The 21,300-nt window shown below is 37.9% G+C and overlaps 1 protein-coding gene across 1 annotated transcript in view; it reads right to left on the bottom strand.

Moving 5' to 3' along the window:
- MARCHF1 (membrane associated ring-CH-type finger 1) overlaps window positions 1-21,300 on the bottom strand; it is a 100,628-nt gene that overhangs the window by 34,177 nt on the left and 45,151 nt on the right. The window contains exons 2-4 of the mRNA XM_075031883.1: window positions 15,224-15,274; window positions 2,134-2,213; window positions 1,118-1,858 (exon numbers count right to left, since the gene is read on the bottom strand). Coding sequence (XP_074887984.1) covers window positions 1,118-1,858; window positions 2,134-2,213; window positions 15,224-15,274 — 872 coding nt within the window. The remainder of the gene's footprint in view (window positions 1-1,117; window positions 1,859-2,133; window positions 2,214-15,223; window positions 15,275-21,300) is intronic.

Genomic DNA, 21,300 nt, shown 5'->3' with positions numbered 1-21,300 from the left:
AAGTATACTGTGAAACTGCATACGTGGCATCCTGAACTTCCTCATTCTGACTGTGTTTACATTTCCATGCAAATTTCTTCCCAGCAAAGAAAAGTGAGAAGTTTTGGGTTACCATATCAAGAAACTAAGCCTGATCCTCATTTACACATTGTAGATGACAGTCAATGCTGGCTCACAAGTTTGGGGAGGAAAAAAAAAAAAAAAAGAAATACTTGTTTCAGTTCTGTTAAACTTACGGGATGGTGCATTTTCATTTACCACTAAATTAAGTAACTCAAGTCCACCCAGATATCTACTCCAAATTTGGATTTCAGCTCAGAAGTGGCCAGCTTGCTCTAACTTCCAAGGGAAAATGCTCACCTTCTGATTGTGTGCTTTACACCAAGGGTATCAGACTGTCAGAAGCCTGAACTTCAGAACTAGAGAGAACCAGTGGTATTGCTTTTTCTTTCCCAAAGCTTACTTTAATGCTTATGCTGCCCAATCATCCTTTGTATTGTTCCGATCCTTGTGATGGGTACCAAACTAACAGCCCTACATGCTGACAGTGTAGAGTTGTTCAGCAGCGCAAAGTCCCGTACAACTTACACCTGACTGGAGAGGGTGTTTTGCAGGCACTGTCCATCAGATTGCTGTGCTAATGGCAGCTCTAGAGGACACCAAATCAAGACCATAAATTTATTTCATGTAAGTCAATGAAAAATGACAAAGAGGGACCAAAGCTGGATTTGAACTGATGACCTAGGGAGGAAAAACTCCATATCCCATTGTATTGAGCTATCTGGCACTCTGCCTCATTCTCTGCCTCTGGCTGGAAATTTAAAACACAGTAATACTCTGCCAGAGGACACAGTGTTTCCGTCTTCATGAGGAAAAATGGAGCAAAGCAAAACATTTTGTTTCCTTGTAGGATTACTGTTTTTAAATAAGAGAAGTATGTCTTCAGATTGAGACACACTAACTTGTCTGTAGCAAAGGATTTTGTTATTTCTTATGGCCAGCCTAGCAGTTTATTACTGAGAAACAGTGACAGAAAGCAGTCAAGAGAAGGGCACTCAGCCCATGGCGGTGAGAAATTCCTCTTAAGAACGTTAAATCTTTCTTATTAGGGACTAACCTGCATACTTCTAAATCATCAGACCAGTCATCATACAACACTGGAGGCTTCTGAACAGCATCAGTCACACCGGACCCTGCCCCAGCAGGTCCTCCGTTATCTGGGACTGCCAGAGCATCACTGCCAGAGCCTGCCTCTGCAAAGGAGTCCTTCGAAACTTTATCGTGTCTAAGGAAAGACACAGGCCGCTGATCTCTGTAGTAGTTTTTCCCTTTACTTTTCCCACATTTTCTTGAGGAAATCCTTGCTTCCTGAGATGACGCTGAAGACTGTGATTCCTTAAGCCTTGGAACCCTTCTTCGGCGGTGATTTAAAGCAGGATTCTCAGGGTCAGATACCTCTTGGTTCTTTTTGCCCATTGTCCCCAAGGTGACAAGTTCAACAGCATTATTGTTAGAGGACTCATCCTGGTTACTGCATGATCTATTGTTCCTTCTCCCTCTCCTGGGCATTCTGGCCTTTTCTCTTGCTCTCCTCCTAGCCTGAGCCCACTGACTCTCATCTGAAGATGATGATGAATCAGATGCATTCCAGCTGGATCTCGCAGGCTTAGGATGCAATTTACAGTCTTTCCCCTTTCCTTGCTTTTCTGTATGCTCACCATAGTCTCCAGGCTCTCTTTTCCGCCTAAACCTTCGTTTTACTTGTTTCTTACCAGACTCCCTATTAGAAGGGGCCAGCACCATGACAGGGGTTGCATGTTCAAGCTCATCTTCTGATAAATCATGCAAGGTGGTAGATCTAGACAAAGCAGTAAGCAAAGGAAAGGTATGGAAATGGTAAGGGTGGGTGGAAAGAGAGAAATCACAAAAAAAAAGGATGAAAATGAGAACATGAATTTTAATAGAAAAACATGAGACTGAAAAGCAAAAACAGAACCAAAACAAAGAGAGATCAAAAGAAAACTGAAGTCTATGTAAATTATGAATAGTGTTAAGCATAAGCAAGAGCTACATATTATTTAATAAAAACAACAAGCATCAGCCAGATTATGGTATATTTTTCTCAGCACATACCTACAAATGTCCTGAGTGGAAGGGCAGACAGACAGCCGTGACTGACTCCTGGGAGCTGTTCCTGTTGTAGGACTGCTTGCCTGTTGAAATAAGTTAGACAGTTTGGAATCTTTGTCCATGAAATACATTGCAGATATTTTACTGCGTTGCCACATGATTACAAAATTAAAGTAACTGTTGCTGCTGTTCATAGCGCACTGTTGAGCATATGCAAGCTCACAAAATACAGGAAGCCTGACCAAAAGCAAAACCTATTTGTGGAACTAAATATGACTGAAGTATTTCAGCTCTCATTCGCTCATGACTACTTTTTGTCACTGTTTGAGGAAGCATCTTTTAACACTTTAATTTTCATTTGGTTTTGATCTACTGCAAATGTCTGATGGGAAAGGATGTTGGTTTTATTTCATGCATTCAAACAACCGTGATGATTCCTTTCAAAATGGAGTGAAGTGCATTTACATTATGCTGAGTGATAAAGAGCACAAAGTTAACCTATGCTGAGTAGACTGACAGAACAGCGAGAAAATTAGAGTATGTTTTAAAAGGTTTTCAAGGCAATCAGATCTTGTAGAAGAGCTGAAAAATGTTAAACTGATGAACCTGAGAAGACCAAAGTGCAGGCTGCATCTCTACAGAGCTGATCACATTCTCAAACAGCAGGAGAGATATAAAACATGTTTAGTATGTGACATTTTGCTCATAAGGTTGTTGCTACAAATTGCAGACTCAGTTGCTCAATACTTCCACTGAAAACATATTTTGATGGTGTTAACAGCAAACCATTTCAATCTGCCTCACAGTCTACTGGCAGCATAGCTGTATGGAATGCAAATTTAAATCCAAGGCTTTGTGATTCTTCAGGATCACTCACAAGGTACAGTACTGTGGGAAGAGGGTTCAATACAAATCATTCTTAAGGCTATGACCTTCCCTTAGCTGATAAGGGCATTAGCTTTTAGTATGCAGCCCTACCCCATTGTGAGCACTACTACCAAATGGAGACAAAATACTATAAGCCTAAGAGCACCAGATGCAAGGGAAGAATGACTATTAAGCAAGAATACAAAGTACAAATAACACAAAGATGTAAAGGCTGTCATCCCAAGCTTTTGTACTAGCAAATCAAATTCAGTCACACGTAGAGTCCATAATTAAAATTATTTCTAGCTCACCTTTCACAGACATTTTTGTGGTGTCAGTTTGAAAATTAATAGTACAAACAAAAATAAATAAATACAGCAAGTACCTGCTGACACTTCACTTTTATCTAAGGTTCTTAATATCCATTATATTTCATGCATAGATCTTTTGGAAACATCAGTCACCACTATGTGCATTTTTGCTTTTAATGGGATACCAGCCGAGACTTAAGAACAGTGCTTTTGCAAGAAAATAATCTTCTAGCTTTAGGAATTCAAGGAACCCTTTTAACCTCTTGATTAATACCACAACAGCAAAAGTATTACTAATTCTTTACTACTAGTTCCACAAAATGAAACTCAGAGGTATGAAAACTAAGCCAACATGAGAAATTAAACTGATAAAGCATTTGGGCACAACCCTTATGTTCAAATGGTTTTTCAGTGGCTGGGTCCACCAGGCAGAGGAGGAACTTTAGTGTGTCTACATACAGTCTAATGCTGGAAAAAAGGACAAGTATCAGTGAGAGAAATTGTATTTCATATCTCTTTTTCTACAAAAGCAACATTTCAATTACACGTACTGTGAAGGAATATGAATTGTTGTTACATACATATTAGAAACAGATGGCATAGGTACAGTTGGGTATGTAATCTTTTTCCACCTCAACCTCTGCGATTAGTTTTAAGCAATTAGGCATACCTTAAGCTACTTAATGAGGAAAGATGTACACATCAGCACCAGAGCCATGTTGTTGGGCTACGTTCTGCTGCTGTGTGAAAAAAACATCCCTCCAGACTAAACCCCAGGTGGACTGCTGAAGTAAATCCAGCCCTAGAGTCGAGCATGGACTTCTGAATTTGCCCCTCGTGACTAGCTTCCATTTCTTTTTTTCCCTCACAGCTGCAGGACTGTTACATTGCTTCTTTCAGGATCTGTGTACTACAGGGATTCGGCTTGACCTTAAGCGGCGGTCAGGTCACCCGCATGCTGTAAATGCAAGTTTTATATCACCTTGCCACAAGCATTACTCTTCGAAGGGATAAGGAGAATGGCTAAACTGACCCAGTAACCTTACAGTAGGTCTGCACAAGTTCAAGAAACTTTCAGCAGCTATTAAAGCAGGAAGTCAGCTAGACAGTTCTTAAGAGGACAGGAATCAAGCCAAAAATGAAAACAAATTCCTTGAAAAGCTTTTACACTTATTATTTGGGACTGGAGACAGGTGGAAACCTGATTATTTTAAGATAAAAATTACATTACCAGTTTGATTGCTTAAATCTTACATTTCACTCTCAGCTGTAGAGGTCTGGACTGTTTCAGCCCTGCTCAGTCAAATTTACTTTCTAGTTCCCCTGCACTGGCATAATGATGTTATGTTTAGTTGCACATAACTCAGAGGAAGGTTTATTTCCTTCTAAAATAATTTACATCAAATTCTAAAAAAAAAAAGAACACTTCTTGCTTGTTTGTCTAATCCCTATTGGAGCAAACCTGATATCTGGGCAGGCAAAAAGCCTATGCATCACTTAAGTCTTTGAAAAAAAGCAAGAAAATTCCAACATGCCAAGTTATGCACAAGATAATTCAGATTCTTACCTGTCAGCAAGTCTCATTCAATAAGTTTCTACAACTTTTAAATACAAATTTTGGGTTTTATCTACTTTGAAATAGCTTTTAATGGTAAATCATAGAATCATAAAATACCAGGTTGGAAGAGGCCTCAAGGATCGTCTGGTCCAACCTTTCTGGGCAAAAGTACAGTCTAGATAAGATGGCCCAGCACCCTGTCCAGCTGAATCTTAAGTGTCCAATGTTGGGGAAATGATAATGAACTGATGGAGTGATTTCTAAAATGAAGAAAGTTAGTGTTTCTGATATTCATTATCTGATGATTAATTATGGACCTCACGGGTACTGAAGGGTCTTATTTTGTAAATAATTCCAGTCATATCTCTGTAAATTAAATAGGAGTGGAAAGACCTGTTAATGTCAGTTCTGTCCCTGCTACCACATGTCATGAATATAATCATTCACTTCTAGTCATGCTGGTTTTAAAACCTTGTAAATTCCAACTCAGCTGGAAGCTTATTCCAGACCTTTACCTCCAAACTCCTTTGCTTTTTCACCCTACCCATGTTCTGACAGCATAAATTGCATCCGTTTGCTGCTGCCAACACTGCCTCTGGGCTTACCTCATTTCTTTCAGTAATACTCCCTCTTAGCCATCTCCTCTACAAGCTATGCATCCCAAACTCATTTTAAAAGAAGTATGTTCTTTTAAATCCAGCCTCACAGTAAAGACACCTAAAGTAGCATTTAGTCAGTTGGTGTATTTACAGAGCACAGCATCCAGCCATATGGAAGTTCCAGGTTAGATCCTAGAAGGGATATAGTTGTATCAGTACAGCATTTTGCTTCCGTTGAGTGGCAGAGCAGGCTGATGAACCCAACCAAGCGCTGCCCTGCACAAGTTCCACATTTGTTTTTGGTGCTACTCGGAGTCTCTGCAATACTATGCTGCCACAAAACACAGCATTGAATAAGTCCATCAGCCCTGCTCTTAATATAAGCTTTCTTTTATTTTTAATAATTTTTACTGCTAATTTTAGCAAAAAGATCTTTTAAGTGCATTGAGTTTATTTTAAAGGCATATCTGACAAACCAAAACATGATCATTTGAATATATTCTGCTCACATCATATCAGTCCAGCTCTTATGGGAATGTATATGCAACAGATGTTGGAAACACTCTCAAGCACACAATTATTGCTATAATTGCTATCCCATTGCTACATTGCTATTTAGCACATTGAATATTTTGAGATACTGTATTTATTGAATAGAGGGATCAGATTGATGCTGCGGACTCCAATTCCACTTGGCAGGCAGAATAATGAATTTTTTTAAAAATAATATTCCTTGAACAAATGTCTACTTCAGACAGCTATATTGTACAGCTCACTGGAATGGGAAAACTAAACAAGCACTGTACTAATTTTATCATAGCAAATTATATCAGCAGCATAATTAAATGTGGTAATTCAAAATAAAGTTGTCTGACAATAAGCAAGGCAGCTCATTTCTCTATGCCATCAACACAAGGAAGATGTTTGAGGGATAATGCCAACTCCAGCTGATTAGATTTGGCATTTCAAAAACGTTGTTAGTAGAGAGAGATTCCCCAATCACCACCTTCTGCTATCTTGGCCAGTTTAGATGAACTTTCTTGTCAAGGATATGCAATTCAATTAACAGACATGACAGAGCACTTATCCATAATTATTTTTGGTATCTTCAACAGGATTTGACAGTATGCTTTCCAAACAGAATACTAGTAAATAAGGAGTCTTCAGGACAAGTGAGATGATAATTATTTATCTGACGCAAGGGGAGTTCAATATCACACAGTCCGTGTTAAAAGACTGCACCAAAGACAAATGGGGGACAGAATGAAGTTCAACCGATGAAATAAATAAGAATTTCAAATCACAATTGCCTTTACTTTGGTGTTCAGGATCTGATAGAATTTTCCACATAACAACAAAAAATGAGAGTCCTCACTGATGATCTATTGTTTAACACTGCATGTTGAAACTAGTCCAAGAACATGAGTCAAGTTGTGCTCTTCTTAACAGGAGAGAAGGGCTCTGCTTTGACCTAACAGAAAAGCTGAGTGAAAACACCTTCCACAAGTGCAAAGCATTCATATAGGAATGGAGTTAAGCTTTAAAATAACAAACCAGATGTAATGGACAGCTGATATAAAATGGCCTCACAGATATCACCAGAAAGGCTAGTGAATCCTCTAATGCCTCTGTTCTGAATAAGGAAGGCCAGAGGCATTTCCCAAAGCTGCTCAGCTTACAACAATGCTTAAGTAGAAGGTTGCAGAAAATTGAGGGATGACAGGGCAGACAGCAAATATGACTAATGCTTTTATTCTCCTACTAAGTATGCTTTATAGCAGTGATACATCACAGAATCCTCCAGATCCCACCAGCCAATACACTTAAAAAGCTGAAACTCTATCCTGTTAAAATAATGGCACACCAGGGAATGGATACCTTAGAAGATTAGAGCAGTTTGCATGGCAATAAGCTCAGCAGGAGATACAGTCTGTGTATTTTCACCTAAAAATTTCTGCTTTGTAAACAATGCGACTTTTTGTGGAAACCATCCATCTTTATACACTTTTATTTGGATAATTCCTCAGATCTAAAAAGATCAAAAACATGGTGGAAATTACCCAAGCCAGGTGTATCTTACAAAGTGTGTCTTGATGGCATTTGAAACTTATGCACATGGGTTTGAGAGAGGGGAGGTTCTTGGTTTTGGTTTGGGTTTTTTCTTTTCTTGGTTCTTTATGATGGAGTTCCTGCTTTGTGCTCAGATTTCAAAGTTGTTATACTCTGATTGATGGTTTTACAACAACCGTTAAATTAATTGGTATCTCAATTTCTGTTACATTTTCTTTCACAGATTTTTTTTTTTAAATTATTCCTTGCACATTTCTTCCCCAAACCTTTTCTTTCTCTCCTGTCCTCCTCCTCCTCCTTCCACCTGCCTCTGAAGAGAAGGAATAAAGGGAAAAGTAAGGAAGAAGAGGAAATAACTTTATGATTCTGCTGAACAATACCATTCAGCACCTTTGAAAGTCAGTATGATCCTGTTATAAAATAGTTTGAAATCTAAATCACTGCAGCAGGTTCACTTTCCATCAAAGTAAAAGCAAAATTGCAAGTGGCAAATCTATCCTACTATTTAAAAAATGAAATGAACAAAAGCAATTACAACATTGACTTGTAGATTCAATAAGCTTCTTAATTTATTTTCTGTTGTCTTACAGATCTATATTAATTTTTATTTTAAAGGTAGAGGTTCTACTCAAAAATCCACTTTTTCTATAGACATAGAAGCACTGCTAGCTAAGCTTTGAATTATCAGATGGATTATAGTTTGCGAAAGTCTTTGTACTGCAGCAATGCAATATTTCTGATTCATGATTCTCTTCAAGAATGCACCTTTCTAGGCATTATCACTTTCTTAAGAAAAATGTTTTGTAGTTCTTATAAAAAAATACACTGATGTAGGCAATTGAAACAAAGGATGGGCTGGTCTCGATACAAAAGGTCCAGAGCCCTGAGACCAGCAGTTTTTGACTGTCTGGAAGGAGATAAATGCAAATTTAGCCTGTAGGAAAGGTGAAGCACAAACATGCATCTTCTTTGTTACTGGATTTTGTAGTACTTTAGTTCTAAAGGTTGTCAGTATCAGTATTCGGAGAACATCATTTAGACTATCTCTTCCAAAGAGGGCATATCTTTCCACATATCCCTCTATCTGCAAGACTTAAAGCCTCAGAATATTTCTATATACCAAAAAGCTTTCAATCATGTGACATTCCTGCCATTCTCCCTCAAGTTGCATACGTATGTGAGTGCACACACTCACCATATTCTTTGTTTGGTCTGATGGGCTATGCAGGAGACAGACTGGATAAATTCCCATCTGTGAGGATATCATTATTATATGTGAACAACTCTACCCTGGTGTGTATTTGATATCTATTTATTCCAGCCCTAAGGAAGAGAGAAACCTAAATGTGCCAGAGCAAAAGAGCTGTAGAAAGAATATTGAAATGACTAAGCCAAGAGACAGTGAAACCCTGACAATGCACCGTTATGAAAAACAGGAGACATATTTTTTTTGAAGTGCAATAAACCTCAGACTGCAGAAAAAAGTAATTTTGTATCACTGTAGAAATAAAGTTTGCTTAATGGAATTCTTTTTAGGACAAAGACCTGAAATGTGCTTCTGAGTGCCATGGTGAAAAAATAAATGCCATATAAAAATTTCCAGGAGTACATATGGAGCAGCTATGTTATAGACCATAATTCTTGTTGAAAACTAAACAATAAGCATATGTAATAACTTGCATACCATGTCTACTGAAAACAAATCAAATCTACTTCTCTCATATGGTATTGCATATCATAGGATAGGACTGAAATCTGTGGTAACACAATGTCTTTGCAGAAATGGAAATTATATATAGGCATTATACACAAAGTAAGCTTGTATAAACACGTAAAGTTGTGGTACTTAACACATTTCAAGCATATATGCAATTTTGTCTGGATGTGTCAATGTGGCACATTTAGGTATACTCAGAATACACTGTTGTAAGAATTCTGATTTAATAAAACAGAGTCTGTATAATTTTATATATTACTGTATGAATACAATCATATTTTTGTATGTATTCCCTCTCATTAGAACATGAGTTTAAAACAGGTCAAGCGTATCCAAGAATAAATTGAAAATGTATTCTTTTCTGATGGTTGTCCCCTGGAACTGAGATGCGTTTAATGCAATTTTATTCAGAAGTCCAAATTTCAGGTAGACTTAGGTAAATTCTACAGTCATGCCTTTTGTTATGCTCACTGTAAATAAATTGTATGGACAAGCCACAAAGTATTCTCTAGACAAAGAAATCAAACAGTTACATGTAAGAAGGAAAAGAAAGTGCAGCAATAGTTATTATGCCATTGTATCTAGTTCTAGCTTTTTGCCATTCTCTGCTTTATGTTTTGATGAACAAAATACTTTTCACTAACTTGCTTACTTTGTGTTGTTGTTTTTTACAGTAGATGAGAGTTAAGAGTCAGGTCAGTCTTCACCTTTGATATTAATGATTCTGTTTATGAGCAAGAAGAATCATTTAGATGACTAACATAACATTTACACTCATATTTTAATGCCGGTTTTGTATACATGGTGTTATTCACTGTAATGGCACTTTTGAAGGCTGACATTTCATACTTTACAAGAGCAAGAACTTTTTTTTTTTCTTGGTTCATTTCCTTTTTGGAAGGTCTAAGTTTTCCCTCAGTTGCCCACTACAGTAATCTAGAAGCTATACTTGGAAAGGATGGAGCTACATGGTTCCTTGAAAAAAAACAACCCACCAATCTGGAAGAGAATTGTCATTTATGATTAGTGTGAAATTGGCAAAGAACACTAAGAATAACAAATGTGGATCAACTTGTAGCAGGGCAGTCCCCTGTGGAAAAATGCAAGGTGTCACAAAATCGGTCTTTACGATTCAGTCATGTAACAGGTACCTTGGAGATGCTGCAATCCCCTTTCAGGCTATCGAAGTCCATGAGATGAACTTCTTTAAAAGGAACATTTAAGTTCCTTTATGTTTTTTCCACCATAAAACCTCTCATTTTTGCTTACAATAATTCAGACAGAAAATATTATGTATTCTCTGTTGGTATCACTGCCAAAGACATGGTGGTATGGTTTACCCATTAAAAAAAATGAATAGTGTGCAATAGTGAGTTCTGCTTCAAGTTGTATAAATCACCCAAACTGTGATACAGGACTCTTCATACATTCACCTCATACTGACAGAGGATGAAAAATTAGGGAATATCAAAGCCTATGTGAAAGAACATTCCATTTTAATGGAAGAGATTAGATGGAAATTTATAATTCAAAAGGATAAAATATTATGTTACATATTACATAAATTGATACTCTGTGAAATGTATTTCAAAATCACAAACCGAGTAGCTCAAATCAACAATCAATAAATCGGCAACAATAAATTTTTGATCTTAAACTTTAATGGGCACTACTTTGACATGCTGGCGCCTTTTGGTTTTCATTTGTATCTTACTAAGAGGAGCCCATCCTGACATAAGAAATCAGTAGAGAAATTGCATAAACATATAGTAAAATCAATTATTTCCTTCTTTCCTTTCTCTGTTGTTTTTCTTATTCTAAATTAGACCAATGAGTACTATCACACAGAATATTCCGAAACGATCACCTCACTTCTTCCTGATGTAACTCAGTGGAGTTTTATTAGACGGATGCTTCAGAGACTTGTAAATAAAAAGTGTTCTAACGCCTGCTCCAGGCTTTTGAGAAGCAATTGAGCCAAAACAAAAATCAGGCAATTTGCTCCAAGCCTGAGTTTCTCTGCACTGAAAAATAAGCCCAAAGTTCCCGTCAGAGACTTTCAAATCTTACTGCTGAGAGAGCATCCTTCTCTAAGGAACTCTTGAATCATAATTAACATGCAGAAAGATAATTACAATGTGTTAGAAACATTTCTTCCAGAAAGCATTTTAACATAACCAGACAGTCTCAGAAACACATATAAGCACAACCTCTACAGACTGTAATTCAAACACAAGATTTGTTCCACTGGTTAACCACAACAGAAAGAAATGAATCCACAAGAACCTTCTCAGACTAGCTTTCCTCTTAAATTATACACATATTTAGGAACACATAACAAGTTTACCAGAAAAATATACAGTGCACAGAACTAAGCAGTGGCAAATACTTAACAAACAAATTTTTAATTTACTAGATTTTAAACACACCCAGATAAGATAATTCTAATTCTGAAATCCAGAACACTGCACAAGACTATATCTTACAAAGAATAATAAAGTCGCCTCTACTACCAGCACCATGGGAAATGGGTGGGAGAGAAATTCTAAGGGTTAAAAAAAATAATAATTTAAAAACAGCAAAGCTAGTTCATAACTCACATTTCCAGTACTTCTATGTTTTTATTTATATGATTAGAGTAGAAAGGTTTTGAAAGCCATAGTTAGTAACTAGGGCTCCACTTTGTCACTATGAGATAATATGAAATACAGATCAGTCCTAAATATGATCTATTATTCCCAATGCTAGCAGGGCAGAAGGCAAGAAGACTTGTTTATTGATTCTACAGGAAAAATAGAGGTTATTACCAGAAGTGCAGCAGAAATCAGACACTGATAGATTTTCCTAATTGTCTCTGCTTGGAAAACCAACTGAAACAGTTGCTCTTGGAGTTCCAGGGCAGTTTTATTGATGTACAGGCTGAAGTGAATGAACGAATGTCCCAGGTGGATATTCACTGAAGACAGCCACAGCTGACTGTCAGTCAGGAGTACCAGGAAACAGGCAGACAGAATTGGGCAGAGTACAGAAGAGTGAGAGTACAAAATTATGTGAGATTACTTCCAAAACCCTGCAATTAATTCAGTAGTTACCCCAACAAATGGGATATTTAAGGTCACCATAATGAGCTGGAAAAGAACACAGAGATGGATCAGCAAATTAGTTTGAGCAAATGCTCTCTCTCCCTCTTACCCGCCGACCAAAATGGTGCAGGCATGGCACAGGAGGGCCAAGGGCAGGAGGGGTAAAGCACCATGTCTTACAGGGACAAGGGGCAATGGGAGCTATAGCCCTACTACACTTAGTTTTCACTGTTCATGTACTCTTGCCTACGGATAAAACAGTAATTGATTCAGCGCTCAGTCAGGTTAACAGAATGAAAGTGCAGGATTTTGCCTTACTCCTGCCATATTGATGAAATACTCCATTATACACATAAAAAACCCCAAACAAACAAAAACTTTCACAGGTAAAGCTACATAATTTCAGTTAATGAAAATAATTTGTAAATATTCCAGTTGGCTTAATTTTATAATAGTACACGCACAGAAACATATTGGCCAGCCACTGTTTTTACTTAGTAACATGTATTACAGTAGACTTTACAAATAATTTCGTACTGAAATCGTATCTAATTATGTTAAGTTTTGTCCTTTCATTTGCCTAAAATAGTTTATCACTGAAATTCTTACCAGGAACTTATATGCAAGATAAGACAAGTCTCTGCAACATGCTAAATTTCTGCACTCTCGATGGACAGCAAAAGTGAATGGTAAAATTGAAGTGTTGACTCTGCCCTCCTCCCTCCCGCCCAGGACTGTTTGATTTTAAAATCTATAGATTCAATAGGTATATACTAACGACTACCTGGTAAATAACAAACAAACCAAAGCCATTCCTTCTCATTATGTCTAGAGAAGACACATTCAATGTTCAACAATTCAGTTTAATCTGTAACACCATGTAATTCAGAGTTAATGTACCTAGTATGCAAAATTGCCCAAGCATGCACTGCAAACCTCAGGTGTCCTCTCTGAATAAACAACTTAAGAGCATTATGAAACATGAAGCTGCATTTGCAAAATCTTTGCTGCATTCCATTTCACAGATAGGGTGGTACAAAATCCAGTGATATCAGGGAACGTACACTCTGCCCTGGGGCAGGAGCTCCATATACAACCAAGGGTAGCATACACAATACACAGTAACTATTAAAATGTAACTCTTTATTTGACCCTTTTTAGCTTATTCATACAGTCAAATGAAAGTAGTAAAAGACAATGTTTTGATTACTCTATATTTTTAAGATAAAGACTTTCTAATTTTCTGTCAATTGACATTTATTATGTGTACAAGATCCATGTGCAATTTATATTCTAGGCAAGACACTGCACAGAACTCAACTCTTGCCTTTGGTATGTAGTTTACATCACCTAGAAGCTTCCAATCTTATTCTAAAGTGCAATACTTGTTACTATTACTTTGTGCCATGTGATATTAACTTGAAAAGTCAGGTGCTCGCTTTTCTATGTATACACATATATATACCCTCCTGTTTTACAAAAAAAGCATTTTGAATCAGTCAACAAAGTGGACACTGGATTTCCAATCACATGTCTTTCAGCATTTGAAAAGCTTCACTGGCAGGTAGTGTCACATAGAAAAATTGATACAAAAGAATGAATGATGCTATACATCAGAAAAAGATTAAGTGCATGCCTGTAAACCTTGCTTTTTTAACACTACTTAAAAAGGTACATGTATCCCTTTCTAATAAGTACTTAAACTGATTCCTGAAGAAATTACTTCAAAGTAGATGTTAGTCACAGCCACGTTTCACATGTCAGTGAATATATTTATGCTTTGTCACAGTGTAACCCACGCAAGTGACTTAAAAATAGCAGAAAAAGTAGTATCAAATCAACATAGATTTACAGTAATTATAACTATGGGCATGCATTTAAAACTCTTAGCGAAAGTAATACATAAAATTCACTGTGATCAAACTTGTAAGTATATAACTATATACTTTTTTAAAACAGGCAGCAAGTCAGTAAGAGATTCAGCCATACCCTACAGCAGGCTGGATATATTCTACACATTTTTCCCTGCATTTTTTTTTCCTTCTTCACGTAAAAGAGCAGAACCTAACATATAAATAGTTTCTTTAATTCAAAATCACAGGTGGGTCTTTTTTATGGCTCTGAGAAGAAAACAGTTTTATATTGTGTACCCACAAACAATAATATTGTGGGGAAGGAGTTTAAGGATACTGTGCTTGCACCGGATGCAAAATATTTAACCTTTCGATACAAACATAATACATGGCAGATGTTTAGGCTGGGATTCAAACAATTATTGAGTTTTTTGTCTTTTACCTCCTGTATATCCTGGCTTTTTGGCATAGATTTCAGCCACATCTGAACCAAAAATACAGAAAAAAGGGGATTACAATCAAAGAACTCCAAGCACAAATCACATTTTGCCTTTTCCTAAAGTTTCCCTTCTCTGTTTCCTAGAAACTAAAAAGCATCTAGATATAAAGTCATGGCTTCAGTCAACTATAAATGCCTGTAAAAGGAATTAAGAATTCAGTCCAAAATGATGAAACATTCACAGCTTTACACATTACAGCTGTTGTTATTTGTGTAGGGCAAGGGGAGAAACAGCAAGCAGTAATTCTATCTTAAGCTAAAGTGTTAATGTGACATTAAGCAGTTGTGGAAAGCAGGTGAAAAAATTGCAAGTGTTGTTTACTTATTATTACGCATGTTACAGTAACAACTAATTGTATATTTATACTTTAAGATGGATTTTACATGGCAACCATAATGTTAGGCAGCAAAACCTTAAAATCTGACTTATAAAGAAAACATGAGAATATGCATATATGGTTAAATGGAGTACTGTATTGTATTTGATAAACTTAGTTTTCTTTAAATTCTATACAAAGGAAAGAGATTTCACATACCTTTGAAATGTTACTTGATCGACTTGTGGAACGCCCTGGGGATTTGTCATTCTGGAAAACAAAATAAAAAGATGAAAAAAGTTATGTCATTTGAATTCTACCTAAGAAGAAATTGTACTCTTTTTGTGACTTTGAGTACAGTTTCTCTTCCTCTATTTTTCTTCAGTTTGGCTACTGACTCTACAATGGAAGGCAGCTCACCAAATAAACCATTACAATATTCATGTGAATTACATCAGTAAAAGCTGAAAAAAGTTCTGGAAGAAATTAATGTTAGCACTTAATTACTGTTGGTTTATTTTGCAGGGTTTTTTAACAATATTTTGAGTGAAAGATTACTGTATCATCACAGCTTCTCATGAAAACTGGTACTCTGGTATGAAGAGGAGTGTCTAATGACAAATAATAAAATCCACCTAGTTACACTACACACATCCCTGCTCAAATAGTTGAATTCAACCTTTCAGGAAAATTAGAACAGTAGTAGCTGACTTCCTGGCCAGACGTTCTCAAAACAACAAATTGTAACCAGTCATACAAGTAGTTCAATTTAACATCTACTCCTCCATCCTCTCTTGCTCATGCAAAAACCACATACACACAAACCAACACCATAGGCTGTAATCTGTTAATAAAGTATATGTTGAATAGTTACATTTTTATAGCACTTCTTTTTTTTTTTCCTGGTATTCCAAAGGAGGAAGTGAAGCAGTGGTTCAATAATTTGTCCAGTATTTACACTATCTCAGCAATAGATTCAACTTCATTTACACTGAAAAGTTAAAAGGTATTTCAGAAATAGTGCTCATCCCCTTGGTAAATGCACATATTTTAAGGAGATCATGGAAATATTTTTCTCAGCACTGAGAATGTAGGCTCAAACACTCAGGTGAAATATTCATATAAACAAGATTCACTTTTACCTAGAAGGGGTTGAACTAGATACCATTTGTGCAAGTTTGTTAGATAACCTACTTGGGGAAGCAGAATACAAAATCCAAAGTAGTTCTTTTACCTGTGCAGCTTAATTTGCAACACATGCATCACTGTGGCAGGCAGACACATGCACACGTGTTCACAAAAGGCTTTCAATTTGACTATGACCCACCTCTCCTCATCCTTCATTTAAGGAACTACAGACAAATACAGAAGCTGCCAGTTAAAAAAGGCTAAATTTCCTACTCCATTAATGTGCATGTCTAGTCTAGAAATTAGTATTTCCCCAATAATTTGTAACACAGAACAGTTTTGCAGTGGCAAAAATGACCAAAAAAAGCCCTTAGGCAATTTGTCAGCAAACATTTAGGAAAAAACACTTTGCCATTTTTATATGAAAAAAGCTGCTTTGGTCTCAACCCCAGTAAGCACATCCATATGAAAAATAGTTTCAAACCTACTTGTTTTGTATACCTACCATATCTCTCTTCCTTCAGACTGTAGGTAGCTTATGTTTTTGTTCCAACCCTCAGCACCATCAATTTTTTGCTCTCTAAATATTAATATACTGAACTATCTCTCTTTTTACTTTGTCTTTGTAGCACTGAGTAGCACAACGGACTCTTGCCCTCTAAAAAACAGCATCACTGAACTCCCTGACCATACATCATTCTCCACTTTATTCTACCATACCAGCTAATTCTCAGGACTTAATCACCTTCAGGTTTCTGTGTCAGAGTTTATTAGGAAGAATTAAAAAAAAATAGTTAGTCAAGTTATATACTCATTTATTATATCTTGTCCTTGAGGTTGGCCCCATTTTGAACAGGGAAGTGAACCAGATGATTCCTTCTGACCTGAAGTATTCCATGATTCAGATATTACTTCTGTGATATATTATCCACTGTAGCTTTGGTAATAAATTAATAATTGCTTATCCTTTCTAGATAACATTAAATATACACATTTTTGGATGTCTTCTTTTATATCCATAGAAAATACACTTTGGATATTCTGGGTCAACATTGAGAGAAGCTCTGCTTTGACCTCAAAATAATAGAAGTTATGGATCCATGAAAGTAATTCCCCTTTTGTGGTTAGAAATTATGAATGGGATCATAGCTGAGAAACTCCCTCCTAAAAGCATGCAACCTTTATCCTCCACCATTTCGACCAAATAAATATTTTGGTTTTTTCTGACAGTGTAGTGAACTCTGGAATTCTAACTTCCTTTCTTTTAACAATCTGTCATCCAAGATTCATTTTCAAAATCTGTTTCCTGACTACAGCTCTCTAGGCTTTTTACATGATCCATTCTTCACTATGGCACATATCTCCTTCACTTTAGTTACAACAAGCTCCTGACTCTCTAACTGAAAACTCCTAGCATCCACACTCTGCAAAGTACTAGCTCATACACTGAATGGTCTAAGTTGAGAGAAAGAGTGCTGGCTCTACAGCTTTTGGAAAAATAAAGAATAAATTTAACCATAATTTCCAAGTTTGGGTATTTCATGGTGATTTATCCTGAAGAGCACATAAATAAAAACCAAAATGTTGCACTAAATAACTGTGCATAAATCGAAGATAGAATTCGTCATTCAAGTTCACATTGAACTTGCATGACTGTTCATACAAAGACAGAACAGAACAGAAAAGTTATGGCAAACTTTTCTTTTGAAGTGTGTCCTTAAAGGATGTCTGTGTGCTTCTATTTTAATAGTTTGTGTTTACAAAGTACTCATGTTGTTAAGAATAATGATTCCTTTTCTTACTGTAAGCGAAGAGGAACTATCTTTATTGAAGAACTTTTTTCCTACAAGCTTGCTAAACACTAATAAAAAGACTTTTTTCCACGCATGCAATATTAATTTACATTTGAAAGGTTATATCCAGAGAAATATATGTTCACACATCTATAAATATTTTTGTGCATCAAGGAAATATCTTATCATGTCCTTCCAATCAGATTATTTCAAAGAAAGTAGCATTCACCTTTTAGAATTAAGACTTCTCAGCAGGAATTATTTAATGTCTGTAACGAGGGTTCTTGACCTCTCTGACATAGTTTTCTAAATTTACACATACAGAGTTCTGGCCCTTGAGCAAAGTGAAAACAAAATATTTAGAGAGCTCTCTTGCTAAAATTCTCAAACGTTCTTTTCCTCCAGTCAACAAAAGAGCTAAACAATGCCTTCCAAGACTCCTCCTGGCCATGACAGGTACAAGCTTTTTGGGTTCTATGTTGTATTACGCAGTCCACGCTGAAATGCCTCTTCTTATTTCTAGACATTCTGTACCACCAATATGTCAACCCTTCTATCTTGCGTTACATCCTGCAAACACTCATCAGGTATCTCTTCAAAACTGTGATTGCGCAGAAACAAGTTCCTGTAACTATTCCACTGGAATGTCAAGAAAAATCAGCCTGTGTTTGTAAATTTCCTAAGAACTCAGTTTTACCAAGATGACTTACAGGGGTATCATTGAAAATGCAATTCAGTCCTCAGTATAAATTCTGGGAGGAAGACAAAAGAGAAATAATGCCACAAAATTTCAGATTATGACATGTTCACGAAACTGCTTTGGGAGGAACGTTATATGCACCTGTCCCACCACATCATACCAAGACAACAACTCTGTATGTAATAAGGAATTAAAATAATTAAAAAGAAAATAATTGCAAAATCTCTCTTTTTGTGACAGTAAACTACCTCCTAAAATTTCATTTCAGCACAAGACCGGGTTTTTGAACTGATACTATGTGCTGTGACCAGCTTAAATTTAAGCCCATTAAACTTTCTGATGCTTAAAGATACAGTTTTTCCCAACATGCAAATGTTGCTAACAAACAGATTTTTTATTAAAGCAAGAGAATAAAACTCTGGCTGGGTAGAGGAACAGGGTAATAATAGCAAATTCCTAAAATACTGCTGTGAACAGTTCAGGCTCTCATTCTAAAGAGGCAAGTGGTAGATTAGCTGGTTGCTTTCTGACTCACACTAAGTATTCATACACACGGTTAATGATTTTAAGTCTTGCTGGGTAGCAAATCGCATTTTAAACTAACTAATCCATTTGTCAGGTTTCTGTCGTTTAGCTGCCCCTTGCTCTGCTCTGGCTCTGAGCATCACTCGGGCTGAGCCAGGCAGCTTGCTAAAGGATTGCACTGCATCTCTCTGGAGAGAGCATGAAACCATCAAGAACTAATCACAGTATCACAACTCACAGGAGAATATTAAGCAACAATTTCTGTCACACACATACGCCCAACCCACCCCCTCAAAAACCCTTTGCACAAAATGTTTTGCCTTTGTTTTCTTTTCTGCGGGCTCTAACCTTTGCATCCCAGTGGTGCAATGTGCTGCTTCACACACCTGTGCACAGTCCTCAGGCTTAGAATTCTATACATGATTGCAACAACAGATTTTCTTCAAGTCATATCACAACATATCACAAAAATAAATGTCTCCTAAATTGTTGTGGTTTAACTCCAGCCAGCAACCAAGCACGATGCAGATGCTCACTCACTTCCCCCCCACCCTTAGTGGGATGGGGGAGAAAATTGGGAAAAGAAGTAAAACTTGTGGGTAAGGATAAAAATGGTTTAATAGAACAGAAAAGAGGAAAATAATAATGATAACACTAATAAAATGACAACAGTAATAATTAAAGGATTACAATATACAAGTGATGCACAATGCAATTGCTCACCACTCGCTGACCGATGCCCAGTTAGTTCCCGAGCTGCACTCCGCCCAGGCCAACTCCCCCCCAGTTTATATACTGGGTATGACATCACATGGTATGCAATACCCCTTTGGCCACTTTGGGTCAGCTGTCCTGGCTGTTTCCCCTCCCAAATTCTTGTGCCCCTCCAGCCTTCTTGTTGGCTGGGCATGAGAAGCTGAAAAATCCTTGACTTTAGACTAAACACTACTTAGCAACAACTGAAAACATCAGTGTGTTATCAACATTCTTCACATACCTAACTCAAAAACATAGCTGTGGTGGCTTGACCCTGGCTGGATGCCAGGTGCCCACCAAAGCTGTTCTATCACTTCCCCCGCCCTCCCTCAGCTGGACAGGGGAAAGAAAGTATAACAAAGGGCTTGTAGGTCGAGATAAGGACAGGAGAGATCACTCACCAATTACCGTCACAGGCAAACCAGACAGCTTGGGGAATATTTACTCAATTTATTACCAGTCAACCAGAGTAGAGTAATGAGAAATAAAACCAAATCTCAAAACACCTTCCCTCCACCCCTCCCCTCTTCCCAGGCACAACTTCACTCCCGGATTCTCTACCTACCCCCCCCCCCCGGTGTAGCGGGACGGGCAATGGGGGTTGGGGTCAGTTCATCACATGTTGTCTCTGCCGCTCCTTCCTCCCCAAGGGGAGGACTCATCACACTCTTCCCCTGCTCCACCATGGGGTCCCTCCCATGGGAGACGGTTCTCCACGAACTTCTCCAGCATGGGTCCTTCCCATGGGCTGCAGTTCGTCACGAACTGCTCCAGCGTGGGTCCCTTCCACAGGCTGCAGTCCTTCAGGCACAGACTGCTCCAGCGTGGGTCCCCATGGGGTCACACGTCCTGCCAGAAAACCTGCTCCAACGTGGGCTTCCCATGGGGTCACAGCCTCCTTCAGGCACCCACCTGCTCTAGCGTGGGGTCCTCCATGGGCTGCAGGTGGAGATCTGCTCCACCGTGGACCTCCATGGGCTGCAGGGGGACAGCCTGCCTCACCATGGTCTTCCCCACGGGCTGCAGGGGATTCTCTGCTCCGGCGCCTGGAGCATCTCCTCCCCTCCTTCTTCACTGACCTTGGTGTCTTGCAGGGTTGTTTCTCTCACATATTCTCACTCCTCTCTCCAGCTGCCATTGCTGTGTGCTGTGCAACTTTTTCTCTTCTTAAAAATGTTATCACAGAGACGCTACCACTGTCACTGATTGGCTCAGCCTTGGCCAGCGGCAGGTCCATCTCAGAGCCGGCTGGTGTTGGCTCTGTCAGATACAGGGGAAGCTTCCAGTAGCTCCTCACTGAAGCCACCCCTGTAACCTCCCCGCCCCCCGCTACCAAAACCTTGCCACACAAACCCAATACAATAGCACTGTACCAGCTACTAAGAAGACAATTA

The sequence above is a fragment of the Buteo buteo genome, chromosome 1 (assembly GCF_964188355.1).
Source record: "Buteo buteo chromosome 1, bButBut1.hap1.1, whole genome shotgun sequence".
Classification (NCBI taxonomy): domain Eukaryota; kingdom Metazoa; phylum Chordata; class Aves; order Accipitriformes; family Accipitridae; genus Buteo; species Buteo buteo.
The sequence above is the reverse complement of the archived record's forward strand: the minus strand, read 5'-3'. Positions and strand labels throughout refer to the sequence as shown.